This window comes from Tetrao urogallus (genome assembly GCF_951394365.1).
Source record: "Tetrao urogallus genome assembly, chromosome: 1".
Taxonomy (NCBI): Eukaryota; Metazoa; Chordata; class Aves; order Galliformes; family Phasianidae; genus Tetrao; species Tetrao urogallus.
The window spans coordinates 57,716,126-57,734,345 of record NC_136813.1 but is presented as its reverse complement, the minus strand read 5'-3'; the positions used below and the strand labels follow the sequence as shown (position 1 = coordinate 57,734,345).

General features: G+C 37.0%; 1 protein-coding gene across 1 annotated transcript in view; it reads left to right on the top strand.

The window, feature by feature from the left end:
- The window catches only part of TUBGCP3 (tubulin gamma complex component 3), a gene marked incomplete at both ends in the record, with an annotated part of 44,936 nt that overhangs the window by 12,901 nt on the left and 13,815 nt on the right, over window positions 1-18,220 (top strand). Inside the window, 7 exons of the mRNA XM_079548694.1 lie at window positions 1,890-1,967; window positions 2,525-2,742; window positions 7,012-7,184; window positions 9,583-9,701; window positions 13,181-13,306; window positions 16,680-16,748; window positions 17,796-17,928. Of these exons, the coding sequence (XP_079404820.1) occupies window positions 1,890-1,967; window positions 2,525-2,742; window positions 7,012-7,184; window positions 9,583-9,701; window positions 13,181-13,306; window positions 16,680-16,748; window positions 17,796-17,928 (916 nt within the window). The remainder of the gene's footprint in view (window positions 1-1,889; window positions 1,968-2,524; window positions 2,743-7,011; window positions 7,185-9,582; window positions 9,702-13,180; window positions 13,307-16,679; window positions 16,749-17,795; window positions 17,929-18,220) is intronic.

Genomic DNA, 18,220 nt, shown 5'->3' with positions numbered 1-18,220 from the left:
TTGAGCACTGGATCAGGTTGCCAAGGAAAGGTGTGGAATCTCTGTTCTTGGAAATGAATTCAACAGCTGACTAGGCACAGCTCTGGGTAGTCTGCAGTATATAGTCTTGCTTTTGAGCAGAGGTATTGAAATAGATGATCGTCAGAGGTCTTTTCCTGCTTCAACCATTGTATAATTTTTGTGAAAAGTTCAAAAATTATAAACTTGGGTGTATATCTTAATTATGTATGTATATATAAAAATATCAGCAGTTTGCTTTTAATTAAACATTTTAAATTTGAACAGAATAAAGGGTACAATTTTTTGACTACAGTTTTTAAAAAGATACTTTATAGGAAGAAATTAACTCTGTAAAAATAGAAGTATTTACTTTCTTAGTATATGAAATTGAAGAATTTTCTCATTTTAAGGGAGGGCTTTGTAAGTTTCTACTTTTTTAGTTAATCTCAGATTTAAAGAGTCCTCATGCTTCTGAGTTTTTAAATACTCCAGATCTTTGTTGTTCAAGGTTAAGTGCTTGGTGAATGTGATGGCTGTGCTAAAACCAGCGTTTGTCAGAGAACACTGTCTGTTGTTTTCCTGACTAAATGTTGGCATATAGAAAGGCCATGGTTGAGAACAATGGATATTGAATTAAAGGAGGGAAAGATGTGAGGAGAGAAATTTAGCTTAGGGAGGCGAAAAATGACTACTGCTAGTCTGTTCTGGTTTCTTCATAAAAGTTGAATGTTCAGCACGGTAGAATATGCTGAGCCTTAATAAAATAAGACTTCCAGTTGTCATTCGTACATTTGTGGGTTTTTTGTTTTGTCTTTTTCCACAAAAACAAATATCCTAAACTGGAAGGAATACACAAGGATCCTCAAATAAGTCTCCTAACTCCACAGAGGAGCACCCAGCTTTCAAACCCTGTGTCTGCGAGCATTGTCCAAATACACCTTGAATGCTTGGGGCCGTGCCCACAGCCCTGTGCATCCCGCTCCATGCCCACGGCGCTGTGGTGCAGCCCCTTTCCCTGACCCCCAGCTGCCCTCCCCTGACAGCTCCATGCTGTTCCCTCGGGCCCTGCCACTGTCACACAGAGCAGAGCTCAGCGCTGCCCCTCTGCTCCCTGTGAGGAGCTGCAGCCGCCATCAGGCCTCCCCTCAGCTCTTCTGCTCTGCGCTGAGCACAACGAGGGGCCTCAGTTGCTCCTCACACACCTTGCCCTACAGACCCTTCGTCTTTGTTGCCTTTCTTTGGATGTTCTCTAATAGTTTCATCTTTCTTATACTCTGATGCCTAAATGTGCACCCAGTACCTCAAGGTGAGGCTGTGCAGAGCAGGACAATTCCTCCGGTTACGCAGCTAGCAGTGCTGGGCCTGCTATTTTTCTGTATAACAGTCAAATTGCCCTAATTTTTATTTCAGCTTCAAACTTTTGAAACCTCCCTTAAGAAAGTTGAAGAGGAAAGTGGAGAAAAGACTTCTTTTCTGAAAGAACCTTTGTGGAAAATGCTGTTTGTTAACAGTCATACCAGAAGTTTGTTGTCTTTACTTATGGTGTTAGATGCAAGTCCAAGGTGTTTTAAATGGTGATGTATGTAAGAATGCCAGCAAAGTTCAGCTCTGTATAATTGTCTTTCTTAGTAGCTATAAGTTTTAAATTGAATATACTTGCTGATTTTAGGGCAGGTGAGAGAATTCATGGTTTTAACACAGTGGAGAAAGTTCATATAATATTGTTATGGAATCCACATTGCACATTCCTGGTTTACTGAAGGTTAATTGTATTTGTGTGGTAAAGTTATTTATATGTGCACAGTTGACTGGATGACTTAAAAAAAGAAACATAAAACTATTGAGAGTTACGACCAACTTGGTTTTTTTGTTTTTGTTTTGTTTGAAAGGGCATTTTGAAAAATAAATGGTCAATACTCTACCTCCTGCTTAGCCTCAGTGAAGATCCACGTAAACAATCTAACAAGGTAAGTGAGAGACATTGTTAGTTTCTAGAAACAATAAATCTGTTGCTTAGTTGAGATGTCACAGAGTTGCTATTCAGACCTGATGAACACTTTTGGAAACAAGGTTGTGTGTGTGGTTGTGTCAAATGTATTCTTTCTCTCAATCTTGCACACAAGTGTTTGCATTTTTATAAATTATGAGCTGTTTATCATTTGTAGTCTGACTTCTGACTTTGCTAGATGGTTTTAGTTTCTGTTTGGTGGTGTAATGTCTGTTCATGTGCAAGTAAGTTTGAAGTGGAATGATAAGAAGAAAATTCCTTCTTTAGTTGCAGCTTTGCTAGCACCAAAGTTTTTTTGCAGCTATAGCTAATGACAATTCACAGGCAAAAATAAGCTGTATTTCTAGAGGGACTTTCCCTTACAGTCAGGGACTTTCTTTTTTGTCTTAATTGTAACAAAATTATTTTCGTTGCATAATCATGATCTTCAGTTCTTTCTTGTATTCTTGACTGTTGCAGTGCAATTAAGACATGACTTATTCACATCTCTTTCCTTTTTTCCAAATCACTTTTCAGGTGTCAAGTTATGCCACACTTTTTGCTCAAGCGTTGCCACGGGATGCTCACTCAACTCCCTATTACTACGCCAGACCTCAGAGCCTTCCGCTGAATTACCAAGACCGCAGTGCTCAGTCTGCCCAGAGTTCTGGCAGCATGGGGAGCAGTGGGATTAGCAGCATCAACTTGTATGCCCTAAATGGCCCAACGCCAACTCCACAGTCACTCCTTCCAGGGTAAATTAAGCCTTTCTGTTTGATAGATGGGTTTGGGGAAGACTGGCAATGAGCTGTTTATTCTTCCTTTTGGAGTTTTTTTGGTTTTATTTTGTTCCTTCCCCCATTCTCTCTGGTTGAATCCCTTTGGGGATTCCTCGGTAGGTGGAAGAGTTCAGCTGGAAGTTTCTGAATGTCAGGTGCTGTTATATGATGATCTGAAACTGTAATTGGCTGGCCAAGTTTATTTATTCATAAGCTTAAGTGCCTGTTGTGCAGCTGATGTTTTACTGAATCTGCTCTTGGATTCTAATGCCAAATCTTGTCTTAAATGTCTTAGTTTTTTGAAATCCTTTAAAACCACCTTTATTTTTCTTCTGTAAAAAAAAAACAAAAAAAAAACAAAAAAAACAAAAAAACAAAACTTCTTAAGAGTTCTTCTCAGGCAAGCTCCTTTTACGAAGTAAGTGTTCCTCTGCCAGTGCTGAAATAGTAAACTTGATGTTTACCATTTTCAAGTCAAGATCTGGCTCTTAGGCATATTCTCCGCTACTTGGGTACTATATTAAAACAATGTTGCATCTTGAGTGGACAAGTTTTCTTGCTTGTTCTTTTCTACCCAGGCCTAAAGTTTAATCTTGAAGTGCAGTTACCTTCCCTGGTATTTACATTTGTACATCCAATATACTACTGAACAGGCCAGTGAGACCGGCATCTCACAAAATCACAGAATGACCTGGGTTGAAAAGGGCTGCAATGATCATATAGTTTCAAGTGCCCTGCTGTGTGAAGGTTTGCCAACCACCAGACCAGGCTGCCCAGAGCCACATCCAGCCTTGCCTTGCTTGCCTCCAGGGATGGGGCATCCACAACAGTCTTAGTCAACTGAACTCTTCAGAGAAAGTATTGAACTCTTCAGAGAAAGTAGCACAGAGCAAAAGTAGTACTAAGTTAGCTATGACTGTTTCATCTAATGTGTTAAATTGAAAGGTAGACTAACCTTTTAGTCAATCTACATCTCTGAATCTCAGGGCGGGAATTTGAGCTGTTTGGTTACTTCTTGCTTACGTTAGGTACACACAGCAGGAAGTGATGGAGAAACTTGAGGAGACAAAGCTTCTTTCAGCTTTTTTTCCTAACATTTTGGATTGACCTGATCTAGCAGTTAAACACCCACCCAGCTTACTCACAGCTCCCACTCCTCATGTCAGGACAACAGGAGGAGAAGTTGTGGGTTGAAGTAAACAAAGTTTAACATGTGAATCAAAGCTGTATGTGCAAGCAAAGCAAAATATTTATTTAATGCCCCATAAGGAGACAGATGCTTAGCCACTTTCTGCAAAGCAGGTAACAGTTCCTTGAGAAGACAAATGGCAAAACCAGCAATGTTGTGTCTTCATCTTTCTCCTGATGTTTGCTTGCTCAGCATATTATGTTGTATGAAATATCCCATTGGTTGGTTTGGATTCATCATCTTCATTGTGTCCCCTTCCAGCTCAGTAACAGTTAAAAAAAAAAAAAAAAAAAAAAAAAAAAAAAAAGCATTAATTAGATTTTATGATTAACATAAATCCGTAACACAGCACCCCACATGTTGCTATGATGAAAATAGACTCCATCCTAACCAGACTTAGTGAAGCTGGAAATACTGCGTCTGTCATACGCTATTGAACCATCCTAGCAGCAGTAGGGATGTATTTAGTGCTTTGCATAGATACAACAAATAAATGAAGGGGAAATTTACAGTTTTTCTTCCAATATGAAAATTATGTTATAGCATGTTAGTTATCTTTCATACTGTATGTTTTAAGGTGATTGAAGATAAAACTAACAGTTAGCTCTTCAGCAGTAAGAGATTCTTCTTAGCCTTTCAGATGGCTTTTAATATTTCTGATTCATAGTGGCTACTGGCTAAGGAAGCTAACAAGAAGACTTGAAAAGGGAAGTCTTGCAGAACTTTTGGTTAAGACACAAAATAGGTGGATTCTTTTCTGTCATGTCAGCTCAGGATTTCAGGTGAAATTTGCTTTTTGAGTACAGCGTACTAAGCTGACTAAATAGACAGTGCACATCATTGATAGATGAAGTCTTTTCTTAAATGTTCAAATTTGCAGGTATTGATTACTGTTATGATTGCACGTTCATTTCTGATGTTTTTCATGATAAAGGAAAAATGCTTATTGGGTACTTTCAAGATAACCAGAAATAGCAGTGGAAAACTGTTCAAAAGAAGTGAGATTTTATTTGGATCCTGCAGTTACTGAGATGTCTGTGCCAGTGTCCTTTTGCTGCAAATTCTTTTTTCCTGATGACTTACGAGTTTCCTGGCAGCAGAATCTACAGACTAGGTCCTTCTGTGTTGAGTGGAACTCTGATCTTTGTACTTCTTTCCCATGCATGCATTAGTACTGCTTCTTGTGTGGTATTTGACCACTGACCAAATCTATCAGTGTTTCTTCTGTGTGACATCACTGTATTTGCGTATCATTATTTTTTTGCTTCATCTTTTATGGTGTAATTCACTGGGGTGTTCTTTGATTTGATTGGATGAAAGGCATGAGAATTCTAAAGAATTTGTTAAAGATGTGCAGTTCAATTTTAAGCTTTCCTGGGCTAGCCAATCTTTCAGACCCCTTTTGATGACTCATACAGCTAGTTAGAAAGATGTTAGAGACTACTGTGATGTCTTTTCTTCTGGGTTACAAAGGGATTTTCCCTTGCAAATAAGGGTTTCTATATGATTCCTTATTAAGATGAAAGGAGAGTGGAATAAGTCCTATCTTGGGAAATATATATTTTAATCTTTAGGTAGTTATATAACAATCCCATTGCTATTACAAATTGTTTATTTAAAAAAAAAAAAAAAGAAAAAAGAAAAAAAAACTACTTCATAACTGACAAGGATTGTTGTTAATGTAAGGTCTTACCCAGTGGTAATGAGCAGTCTTAGAGATAATGACCTATTCATATTTATAAGAATAAGAACTCCATATTTAGATTGAAGTCGGCAGAAATCCTGTGACTGGTTTTAACATCAGTTTAGCATCCTTGGACATCTGATAAATGGTATTTAGATTTGTGTCAAAATAGATTATCTATGTTGGGTTTTGTGATGACAGAATCAACTTTTCATCTAAATCCCAGGTGTTTATACAAACGGGGGGAAGAGCTCCTGGAGAGCAGCCCTGCGGAGAAGGACTTGGGGTTCCTGCTGGATGAGAAGCTGGACATGAGCCAGCAGTGTGCTTGCAACCCAGAAGGCCAACAGTGTCCTGGTCTGCATTAAAAAAGGAGTGGCCAGTAGGGAGAGGGAGGTGACTGTTCCCTTCTACCCTGCTCTTGTGAGGCCACATCTGGAGTACTGCGTCCAGGCCTGGGGCCTCCAGTACAGAGTGGAGCTCTTGGAGTGAATCCAGAGGAGGGCCACTAAGATGGTCATAGGGCTGGAGCACCTCTCCTATGAGGAAAGGTTGAGGGAACTGGGCTTGTTTAACTTGGAGAAGAAAAGGCTCCGGGGAGACCTCATGGTGGCCTTCCAGTACTTGAAGGGAGTATATAAACAGGAAGGAGAACAGCTGTTTACGAAGGTGGATTGTGATAGGACAAGGGAGAATGGTTTTAAACTGAGACAGGGAAGGTTTAGGTTAGATATTAGGAGGAAGTTTTTCACACAGAGGGTGGTGACGCACTGGGACAGGTTGCCCAAGGAGTTTGTGGATGCCCCATCCCTGGAGGCATTCAAGGCCAGGCTGGATGTGGCTCTGGGCAGCCTGGTCTGGTGGTTGGTGACCCTGCACTAGCAGGGGGTTGAAACTAGATGATCATTGTGGTTCTTTTTAACCCAGGCCATTCTATGATTCTATGATTACCATTTCATAGCAATTTCACTTTCTCTTCTTAGGCCTGTAGCTAGTTAGCTGGGCAACCCAAATTAGATTGCTCTGTGCATCATTCCTCCTGTACTTCTCTTTATACACATTGCCTTTTGTTTCTTGATGTACCTTCTTTTTGAACCGTAACAGGCTAAATTCAGTATTGTGCTGTTGAGGCTTTAGAAATGCTGAACGCAACAGAGTTGCAGTGTTTCGTAGGCTTTGTTCTTGTTCATTAGTTACAATGGAGTTGAGTACTATGCATGGCCTTACCATGAATTACAGTGCAATGAGTGGGAAAGCAGAGGCATTCCTTGCTCCCAAGCTAAGGCCATCTTTTATAACTTGTATAACTTTATAACTAGTTGATAACTATAAGTCAAAGTTTTGAAGATATTTCCTTCTTTTGTCCTTTTAGACAATCCTATCAAGCTCCTGGTGTTGGAGATTGCCTCCGTCAGCAATTAGGGTCACGTCTTGCATGGACTCTAACTGCAAGCCAGCCTTCTTTACAAAGCACTACCTCAAAAGGCTTTTCAAATGCTGTCTCACGTGGAGTACCAAGGTCAAGGCGAGAAGGAGATACAAGTGGTAAGCACAGATGTGTCTGCTAAAGTTAGCTTTCTACAACTGAAATAATTTTGGTATTAATAGCCACCAGCATTTTTAAAATGCTTTTGAAATAGTTTTGTAGCATGTTGAATGTTACAAGGAACATTTCTAAAATGTATTTTATAGAAGGATAGAAGTAAATATGCAATAGAGTAGTCTGTGTGGCCTCAGTATCTTTGATTGGTTTTAATTTATTTTTCCTATATTTGGTTTGATAAGGTATTTTGGTCTGCTGACAAGATTGTGACTTTGTTGCAATGTTTGTCAGAATCAAGTGATCATAGCTGCATTCTTGGTCATTCTAGTGTAGATGAAAAGATGCTACGCTTTTAGGAAGTCAGAACAACAGCTCAAATAGAACTTGCTGAAATACAGCAAATCATTTGTGATTCTGTATTTCAAAACTTGAAACTGCATTAGAATATAGAACTTTTAATCCTATTTTGTTATTTAAATTAGTACAGAGTTTATAGTGATTTTAATTGAAGAAGTTACGAAAATCTTGTCAGTGAAATTAAAAATAGATAAATTTTTAGTTAAAGAACCAGTTTAGTCCTTTAAGTGGCTGTAAACTTGAAACTGATGTCTAAAGGATGTATTCTAATTTTACAGAAGTATAACTGAGGATAAACTGTTTAGCAGGTCATCTCTGCAGCAACTGCTGTGGAAGTTTCAACCCACTCTACTTTTACTATATGGAAGACTTCTGAACAAGAGAGTTAATAGTAGTCATGCTACATTACTACTGCTCTCTGGCAAAAAAAAAAAAAAAAAGAAAAAAAAAAAAAGAAAAGAAATGTTATTATTGTTATTATTATTTTTGTTTAATAACTCTTCTGTAAAAAATCATAAATAGTCACAATAGTCTATCTACCAGCTTCTGCTGAACTGGTCAAATATGTTAAAATGCAGCTGAGATCTCTTAACTGCTAATAGGACACAAAGCAAATAGAACAGAGTTGTGCTCTTGTAGATGAGGGTGAGATTTGGCAGCTAAAACCAAATTGACACTACTGTTGATGTGGAAAGGAATGGGTGCACTTTTTCTCTCTCTCAAATCTAGTACTGCCTCCTACTTTTGCTGTCCTGATAGCTACAAAGAGTAGTAGAGACTTATTTCATTGAACTGGTCAACTGCAACTCTTGATTGTGGAACGGATATAAGGACCAGCAGTTCTTTCACATGTAGTTGCTTGCTGAAGTAGTAGAACTGCACTCAGAATGCGTAAGGCTATTTTCAAGAAGATATATTTCAAGAAGATATATTTCTGTGAATATCTTTTCTTCTAATTAAAAGGGTTTTTTTTTTTTTCTTTTAAAGTTGTTTGCTGTGGGTTATTGATACACAGACATTATAGACAGGGAGCTTTGCTGTACTATTTACGACTTCACTAAGAGCTCCTAAAAGAGAGTAGCTACACTTATGCATCTCTTGAGTTTATGAAAGAAATTTGAGTTTTGAATAGCACCTTAAGGCAATGGCTACTTTTGCTAAAAGAGGAATGCCTTTTTTTTGTTGTTGCTTTTATTCTGGGTAGGTGGATCTATATGAGAGGTAAAGTGATGAGGATAAGAGTGCTGTCAAATCTGGGAGCAGAATGTTGTAACATCTCAATTTCTGGATGGTCTGGATAGTTGAAATTGCTTCATCCTTGATGTGTTAAGTGAAGTCAAGAAAAGAGATGAAGCTTTATACCCCAGAGGAGGTGGGAATAGTTTCAGTGGCCTGTATAACATCTTTCTCAATCTGTTATTTCCTTTAAATCTCAAATGTAATCTAACCTCCAACTGTAGATATGAGCCAGAAGGCAGAATGAATGCTGGAATAGCAAAAGCTTTACTAAATCAAAGATTCACAAACAATACTGCTTTCTGCTGGTCATTTCTGTAGTTGTTACGCAGCTGATGGACTGATTTTTATTCACCTTTTTACACTGAACAGTGACATTCAACACTGTAAGATGCTTTTAAATAAGCAACTCTCTATTCTGAATTAACTCTGATATACTCTAAGCTACAGATTATTCTTGTAAGACCCAGTTAAGTATTTCAACTGTTCTAAGAAGGGTGAACTTATTATAAAGCTTACTTCAGAACGTGCATTGTTGATAGGATCAGAAAAAATAGCAAGTTTAAAACTTGTTGAAGTATTCATTAAAATATAACATACTACCTGACCTGATCCAGGTATTGAGGAGTTCTTGACTTTCCTTTCACTTTGTTGGATTAAATGTCTTTATTTATTCTTTACAAGCTTTTTTTTTTTTTTTTTTTTTTAATTTGGCTGAGCGTCTACATACATTTTTAAAGTTGTCATTAAATTGAATTTAATTTTCCTGGCAAATCTAAGCACTTTTTTTCTTTTTTTCCTTTCTAGGCTCTGTTGAGATAACTGAAGCAAACCTTGTAAGAGATGTTTTGTATGTCTTCCAGGGAATAGATGGCAAAAACATCAAAATGTGCAATTCTGAAAATTGCTATAAAGTTGAGGGGAAGGTACTGTATGGGGATTTGTATTTTTTGTGTTAGAAGCCAGATGTTTAGGGGAAGAACAGCCATTTAGTTTTAACAGAGTAGTTTCAAGTATTACTAAGCAACCTTCTGTTTTCAGTCAAACCAAGTTCTTGCGTTATGCATTCAGATGGACAGAAGGAAAGTCACCATCAAACAAATGCAGGGGCAGTATGGAGTGAAGTTAGCATTTTGGGGTTTTGTTTGTTTTTTGTTTTGGGGTGGGTTTTGTTGTTTTTTTTTGTTTTTTTTTTAGGAGGAAATTCAGGTGGTTCAAATCCATGTGGTTTTTTGCCTACTTTCTCTTCTATATCCAGAAGCAAAGACATGGAATTCTGTTTTTTTATATTATGGCAGCTGTTAGTATATTGCCTAAATATACTCTAAATATTTACACTCAGAAATAAGCACACAAATAGTGTCATAATTATAATGGATAAGTGTAATATCAGAGTTGAAAAGTGAAAAAAAAAATATTGTGAAATCACAACTTTGGAAATATTTTTGACTGCTTTCTCCTGGCTGCCGAGTAAATGAGCGAGATTAAGGAACAGCTGTCATAGTGAAGACTGGAAGTTCTTGTGTGTTTCTGTATCAAAAACCAACATAAATGTATCAATAGAAATTTAAAAATAATGGCTGAACTTAATTCCCAAAAGAAACCTGCATTTTCTAAGTTGATCAGAAGTAGTATCAGGCCAACAATTTCTAACTACCAATTTAGACCCAAAATATTAAGCCAGTACAAAGACTCCTAAGTCACAGCTTTATTTGAGGACTTCTGCCATCATTTGCCCTCCTCTGTGTATAAAAAAATTAATGTAAAGTAGATGCAGGCTTTTGACCACATTTTTGTTGGTCTAAGACTAACAGCTATGATACAGAATGGATGCTAGGCAGCCACTTGACCTTATGGACTTGGTTGCAAGTTACGGGGGTTCAGATGAGGTCATGCAGTTGGCTCTAGCTGCTTTAACATCTTATTCAGTGTTTAGAGGGTACTGCATCACAGTTCAATTTCAGCTCACTAATTGCTTCTTATGTTCTTGTTCAAATGGAAGGACAATGTCTCCGAATCTCACTAGCATTAAGAGTACATACAATACGATTGTAAAAGTGTTGGGAACTACTTTTGGGCCGTTTCATGTCCAACAGCACAGTAGACTTATGTTAATGTTGATGATATCAGAACTGTCTTTTTTTTTTTCTCTGTAATAATAGCAAAAAATGACATATCTCATTGTTCCTCCCATAGGTTTGTAATGACGTTTAGGGCTGCTTGTGGGAATGGAAACCTTATATTCATTTAAATCGTGTTAATAAATTGATTAAGGATGTCATGTTTTAAACCTGCAGATGCTGCAAAATGTCTAATTCCTCAACACTCGCACTGTGATAATTATATTCCATATCTTATTTAGATTATATGTGGCAAAGGAAAGATAGGGCAACAGGTTTTCTTTTAAAGGAACATAGAGAAAATGTAATGATTGATCACAAAGTTAGTGCTAGGGATTTTACAACTTTTCTGCATGAATTCCACGTTGCATAGGCTAGTTTGAGGTAAACAACTGTGCTACTTCAAACCCCTAATTCTGTTAAATCTGGGATTTTGATTATTTGAGTCCTTTGTGGTCAATAATGCTGCTTCCTTAGAGCTTTGTGTCTTTATCTGTCTTTGTTTTAATTGTGGAATCAATTGTCTTCCCTCCTTCTTCTTTGTTGCACTTACACTGAGCTACAGTGGAGACTGAATAGATAGAGCTGCAGCTGGTACTTACTGATGAGAAAGGACCAGCAATGTTGTACCTGCTCTAGTTGTGTTGACTACTTGTTAAGAAAAAAAAAAAAGTCAAAACATGTAGTTTTCCCATAGCTGCACAATTCTGTCTGAACAGAGAACGGAAGCAATCTTCTATTTAAAAATGCTTGTAACATGCAGTCATTTTCCAGACAGTAACATACTTGCCAAGCTGTTGATTCTTACTCAAATGTTTTCTAATGTCAGCCTTAATATTAGATCTGTTGATGACATTCAGCACTGTATAAGCTGAAAGCTTCTGATTAGATCTAACAGATGCAAATATAATAACACTAAGCCAATTTTGCTTGTTCCTCATTTGATTTCTGTGGATGTGTAATTGTGTTTAGTGTTTGTCAACCATTCGTTAGAATTGTTGAATTTAGAATTCGTGGAATTCTAAATAGTTCTTATTGCATGTTGTAGCTGTGGGCAGCATTTCTTTGTGTGTTGAACCATACTTGTTTGGGCTTGAATTTATTCTTTAGAAATTGTTCAAGCACTTGAAGCCATGTTTACATGGCTAAACAAGAAAGCTAAGGACTGAACTCTGATCTTAATATCAACTGATGCTGCCTGGTTCAAGTCCACGCTGTCTATCTCATTTTGTAGCTGATTTTTCTCTCAAAGCATGTTTCTGTACTACTACCTAAGACACTTAATAAATGAGCTAGATGTTCATCAGTCTGTTAGCTTGTTAGTGCTCTTCCTTGCTTGTGTTTGAACTGTTCCAGGTGGCTCTCAAAGGCAAAATTCTTTTTTAAGATAAGGTGTGCCCAAGTGTTGTGGGTGAAAGTCAATTTCTGCCTCTTGGCCTAATGGATAAGTCATATTCCTTGTTTTCTTTTGTCAGAATTTTTAAAACTTGATTACATGTGTTCTTTGGTAACGTGACACAATGGGGTAGAAGCTCATCTCAAGCAAGAATGAGAGGAGAAGGAAGTGCCCTTAGTGATGGTGACTGAAGGAAGAACTGTATTGTTTCAGGAAAGAATAGTGGTAGTTAAATAGACTGCAGGGAACTAAAGCAAGCTTGCAACATGAAGTGAGACAGTTAGTAAAAGAAAAGTAGAAACAATGTAAAAGAGCCCAGATGCACATGATGAAATATGGAGTAAAAGCTGTTAATGGTGGATCTAACTTAAACTTGGAATTCTGATTCAGTAAGTTTTGGTTTCTGATACCTACTCTGGCACTGGATTATTTATATTCTACTAAAGATTTGTTTCACATGTAGTAGTAACTAATTATTTTCTCTAGGTTTCTACACTTGTTTCAGTCACTGGCAGCTTTTTTGGAGACCCAGTATTTTTATTCTTGATTTTCAGGTTAAGATGAAGTAGGATACTAGATCACCTTTTTGTTACTGTCATAATTGATGAATGTAAAAAGAATGTGTGAATGCTGCAAGATTAAGATTCCCAAGAAGGAAGATCCCAAAGTTGCCAGTAATTTATTTGTTGCTGTTGCCTTTCCATAGGTTACGTGTATTTACTTAATGCTGATTACGCAATTGTCTGGTTTTTGGTACTGTCCTTGCAGTAAAAGTTAAAACTATGCATTCCTGAAAATTGGCTTGTTTTATGAGAAAGACTTTAGGGAAGAAATGGATTAGCATGCTTTGACTTCAACTTACAAGGTATTGTTTCTGTTAATTTTGTAGGTGAGCTTGTCCAAATCTCTCAGAGACACCACAAGCAGACTCGCGGAGTTGGGATGGCTACATAATAAAATAAGAAAATACACAGACCAAAGGAGTTTGGATCGTGCGTTTGGACTCGTGGGTCAGGTAGGTCCTCTGAAAACAGTAGATGTTGCTACAGTATTTTGGTCTTATTTCCTTAGAAACTACTGAGTAAAATGCAAAACTAGAATGATGGGTAAATTTCAGAGAGTTCATGGCTTGGATCATTCATCCTTCAATTTATTCATTTTATGGACTGCCACTGTTGGTGTGGGTCAAAGACTGAAGGCAAAGGGATGTTGCAGGAAGGTTTCTTGTAAAGAATACTTTTTTTTTTTTAAATCTCACTTTTTTACTGAAGTGTTTATGCATGTCTACAAATAAAAACATTGCTTAAATGAGATGATGGTGTTTCTGAACTAATCACTTTTTCAGTTGTTAAGGTGACCTATGAGGAGACGCTCTTGTCTTGCCAGCTGATGTTGACGGTCATGTGTTAATACTAATTAACTCTACATAAAAATGCAAATATCCCATTATCGTCTGCCCTTTCTTTTGAATACAACATCAAAAGAATGTCAATTTTTGTTTTTATAGGTTTCATCATCATGATTTGTAGTCTACAGTAACTTCACAGCTGCTGTAATACCCAAAACCACATTTACTGCTAAGGCATTCTCGTTTCCTCTCACTTGCTTCCTCTGTAAAACTGGATATTATCCCTTCTGAGTCGACAGAAATGTTGTCCTTGCCTCTAGCCATTACATCCTACCTAATCTGCAAAGAAATTGAAGTGCTTCTCCCTTCAATCTAATTTTTCTTAAGAGGTCAGTAGAGATACTGTAGTGCTTCCTACTATTCTAATGTTTTATTCTGTTCCCTTCTGTCTCTTACTCTGAGTAATCCTTTTAGCTACAAATAAATATTCTCTAGTGATCCAGTGCTGATTTCCATGTTTTATAAAGTAGAGTTACTGTATATACGTTTCCTTCAGACTCTCCACCTTTTATATGGATGAATTTTTTAATTATTTACCTAGTAGGTCCATACTTATGCTTATTTTCCCTGTCTCTGCCTTTAATCTATAAGCTTACAGCAAGGGGAGAACTTTAATTCTTCAATGAATATAAATGTTCAGTATCTTGGCTACCACATGTAGTTTCAGATAATCAGAAGAGGGCTGTGCAGATAGCTAGATGAATCTGCATAGTTCTAATGCTGTTAATTTTGCTTGAGGCAAATACTTACCTCATTTTTAGTGCATAAGTATACAAATAAAAACATTTCTACTCCTACTGTCAGTATCTGGACAAAAAATATATTCTGTTGTTCTTCACTGCTAATATAGCTGACAATTTCAGGTGCTGTACACTGTGCTTTAAGAATTTACGCACAAGAATGCTTTGTGCATTTCAAAGCTTCATTTGCTTACTATTTTAAAAGAATGCTTGTCTAAACACATGTTTAAACAACATGTAAGATAAGATGTACGTAGAATGAGATGGCTGTTTTTACCAGACAAAATATCAGGAAGAACAGTTATTGAAATAGAGGTATATCTATATACTGCACTTCAGTGTTTGCTGCTTAATATGTAAGTTTTAGTTAGTCCTCAGAAATCATTGGCATTGAAACGAAACTTGCCTTGTATTTTGACATTTTGCCCATTTGAAAAAAATATCCATTTTTTTAGCAGGCATTTAAAATGTTTTCTCTTCAGCAAGCATTCTCTCTCTTTCCTGAGCTGTCTTGCTGTGGACTAAATCAGAATTCACAGGATCATAGAATGGCCTGGGTTGAAAAGAGCCACAATGATCATCTAGTTTCAACCTCCCTGCTATGTGCAGGGTTGCAAACCACCAGACCGGGCTGCCCAGAGCCACATCCAGCCTGGCCTTGAATGCCTGCAGGGATGGGGCATCCACAACCTAATTCTAGGACAGTGTCCAGTTTTCCATGACATTTTGGGAAACAAACATCTGTGTTTTTCAATGCTGAAATTGGCACCGAATGTGAATTTTGACTTTAAAGTCATTGATACTGTTTTCACTTTTTGTGTGCGCTTGCAGTGCGTGCAGATGTTTCATTGGAGGCTCTACTCTGCCCTCTGTCTTAACAAATGCTGGTTTAATAGGTTTCAAAATGTACTGAAGAAGCAAGTGAGAAGAAATGAAAAGTGCAATTACACGTAAGGGGGTTTCATTTTGCCCTTCAGTATCCTTGGAATAAAATGAATTTTGTATTGCTTTCTAACTGATAAAGTAGAGCTGAAGAAGGGAAGGCTTTTTCTTCAATAAAGCATATAATAGCAAGATTCATGTTTGTTGGTTTTTTTTGGTCGTTGTATTTTATTTCCTTAGGACTCTTAGTGTCTTAGTAGGTAGGCATTTTGTCAGGAAAGATTTATTTTTTGCTTCTTCTTGTAGTAATGATCTATGCATTATACATGTTTTAATGAATGAATATTTTACTTGCAGCTCTTGGGTTCATGTGAGGTGGTTTTGTTCTTTTTTCTTTTTTCACATTACTTAAAATGAGTAATTCTCAATTGTTAAAATATCAAGAGCATCCTTTTTTTTTTTGTTTGTTTGCTTGGTTTTTTCCAAATTTTTCAGTCCAAATTTTTCAGCTTGGTACAGAATTGAGTTGTATTGTTACTTCAGTTTTAGAAAACGTTGCACTGATGTTTTCAGTTTACAGGCCAGGTGAAGAACAAAAATAACAAACGCAATACCTGAGACTCCCAAAGTGTGGGGCATTATCCATTACTAAATGAGTATTCCTTCAAGAACTATCTTAAAATAATCTTTATATATTTATATTTCAGTAACCCAAAGTCTCTATGCTTAGAATTGTTATACAGAGAACATTCTTTTCTTTAGTTCTGACCTATTAACTTTTGCACTTTCTTCAAGTTTCTTTGTGTATTCTCAGTATTAATCATTTCCTTTATGTGAAGGGAAAAATCATCTATAGCTGTCAATGGGTAAAAGGACAGAAACTTGGATTACTCAATACAGCAGCACTTAATGGGAGTATTCCTTTATGACTATTGTGTTTTCTTGTTTATGCCATAATCTATACAATACACATTCTGTGTTCCTTTATTAGAGGCCTTTTTGAAATTGAAATTCTACTCTTCATTACACAATGCCTCTTTTATAATTAAAAAAAAATCTTCTGGGTTAAGTTTTGCTTTGCACTCCCTATGGTAATGGTTAATGTTGTCACTGCCATGATAATACAGGCATGTTGTCATCTGACTTTGTTCTTGGAAAAGGAACTGCACGTCTCTAGTGGAAGCACTCACATGTAGGCCAGTTTTCTAAGACTCAGCATATGTGGTGAAACTTTTAGCTCAGTTCCTTTAAGGAAACTTTTAACCACATTCCACAGAGCGATGGTAGGATAAAAAAGGCCGTCTACATTAAACCAGAAAGATGTTTCCTGACAGTTTTTCCTTTTCTTTCTCTTACAGAGTTTTTGTGCAGCCTTACATCAGGAACTCAAAGAATACTACCGACTTCTGTCTGTTTTGCATTCTCAGGTAAACTAAATGATTCTTAGCTCATTCAGATACTCTAAAACAAAGCAACTCCTAAAGGTGCGTGTAGGTATCTTTTTTAGAGCAGGAAGGATGTACAACAGATGCTATTGAAAGTAGATGCAATACTCTGTAACTTGCACATTACTTACTCTTTGGATGTAGATATTCATAAATGTTTTTCACTCAGAAATTTGATGCTTTTTGTGAGCAAGAAATGTAACAGGTGTTCCTAAGCCCCTGTCCCTTTTTGCTTCGCTTTTGTCAGTTTCATCTTATGTGATGTTTCTGTCATTCAAATCCCAAATGGCATGGCACATCTTTGAGAAAGGAGAAAAATGTTCTTTCTGGGAACAAGGACAGTTCTTTAACATTTATAACTTTTGAACGCTTGTCATTATTACTTCTTGTATTTTTTCCTAGCTGCTATCCTGTTAATCTTTTAGTAATTATTTCCTGTTCTGTCCACAATAACTTGGATTTTTTTTTTTGTTTGTTTGCTGTAGCTTTTTTCACCAGGAAAATATTTGATTTCTTTGAAATAAAGCTTTCAAACCTCTTTACCTTTCCTGCTTTCAAATAAGTGATGGCTTTGGTGGGAGGAGGTGCATATGATAGAAAAAGGAAGGTTCTAGTGCCACTCACTTGGGTTGACCACAGGGAGTAGCCAAGCTCTTATCCTGCTTCTCACTCAGTCTTGTTTCTTGGAAGGTGGGGAGAAAATGGAAGCATGGCAAAAACATAATTGAATTAATAATGGTTTGACAGGGAAAGCAGAAGCTTTGTGCAGAAGCAAAGCAAAAGGAATAATTCATCCACTACTTTCCATCAGCAGGCAGATGTCCAGTCTCTTCCTGGAAAGCAGGGCTCAGTGTGCTTGGGAAGGCAAATGCTGTCACAGTGAACTTTTTTCTGCTTTCCCTACTCTATTCTCTGAGCTTTTATTAGTAAAATGCTAATTACAGAACAAAAACTATGAAACACCATTTCATGCTTCAGTGCTTGCCAGTTTTGTTCCTTGATACATCTGTCTATTTCTTATTTGATCAGCTCCAATTGGAAGATGATCAGGGTGTAAATCTGGGACTTGAGAGCAGCTTAACACTTCGTCGTCTTCTCGTCTGGACATATGATCCTAAAATAAGGTTAAAGACCCTTGCAGCACTTGTTGATCACTGTCAAGGTCTGTTTAATGTTCATCTAACACTTTTGGGAAAGTTATTTAACTTCTGAGTGGTTGTGCTTGCTAACTGTGGGTATCACTAATATTGCTGTTATATTTTTCTGAACATTTTAAGTAGCTCATCTTCTGGAGTATCTCTTTTGGTACTTTAAGCAGAAAACTGATGAATAGATGCACTTAAACATATTGGTGGGTGTTTTGTTTGTTTGTTGGAAACATTTTTATTAAACTAGGACATGTTTAAAATATCCTTCAAATTTTAGGGACATACCTTTCACACTGTTTGTGAAAT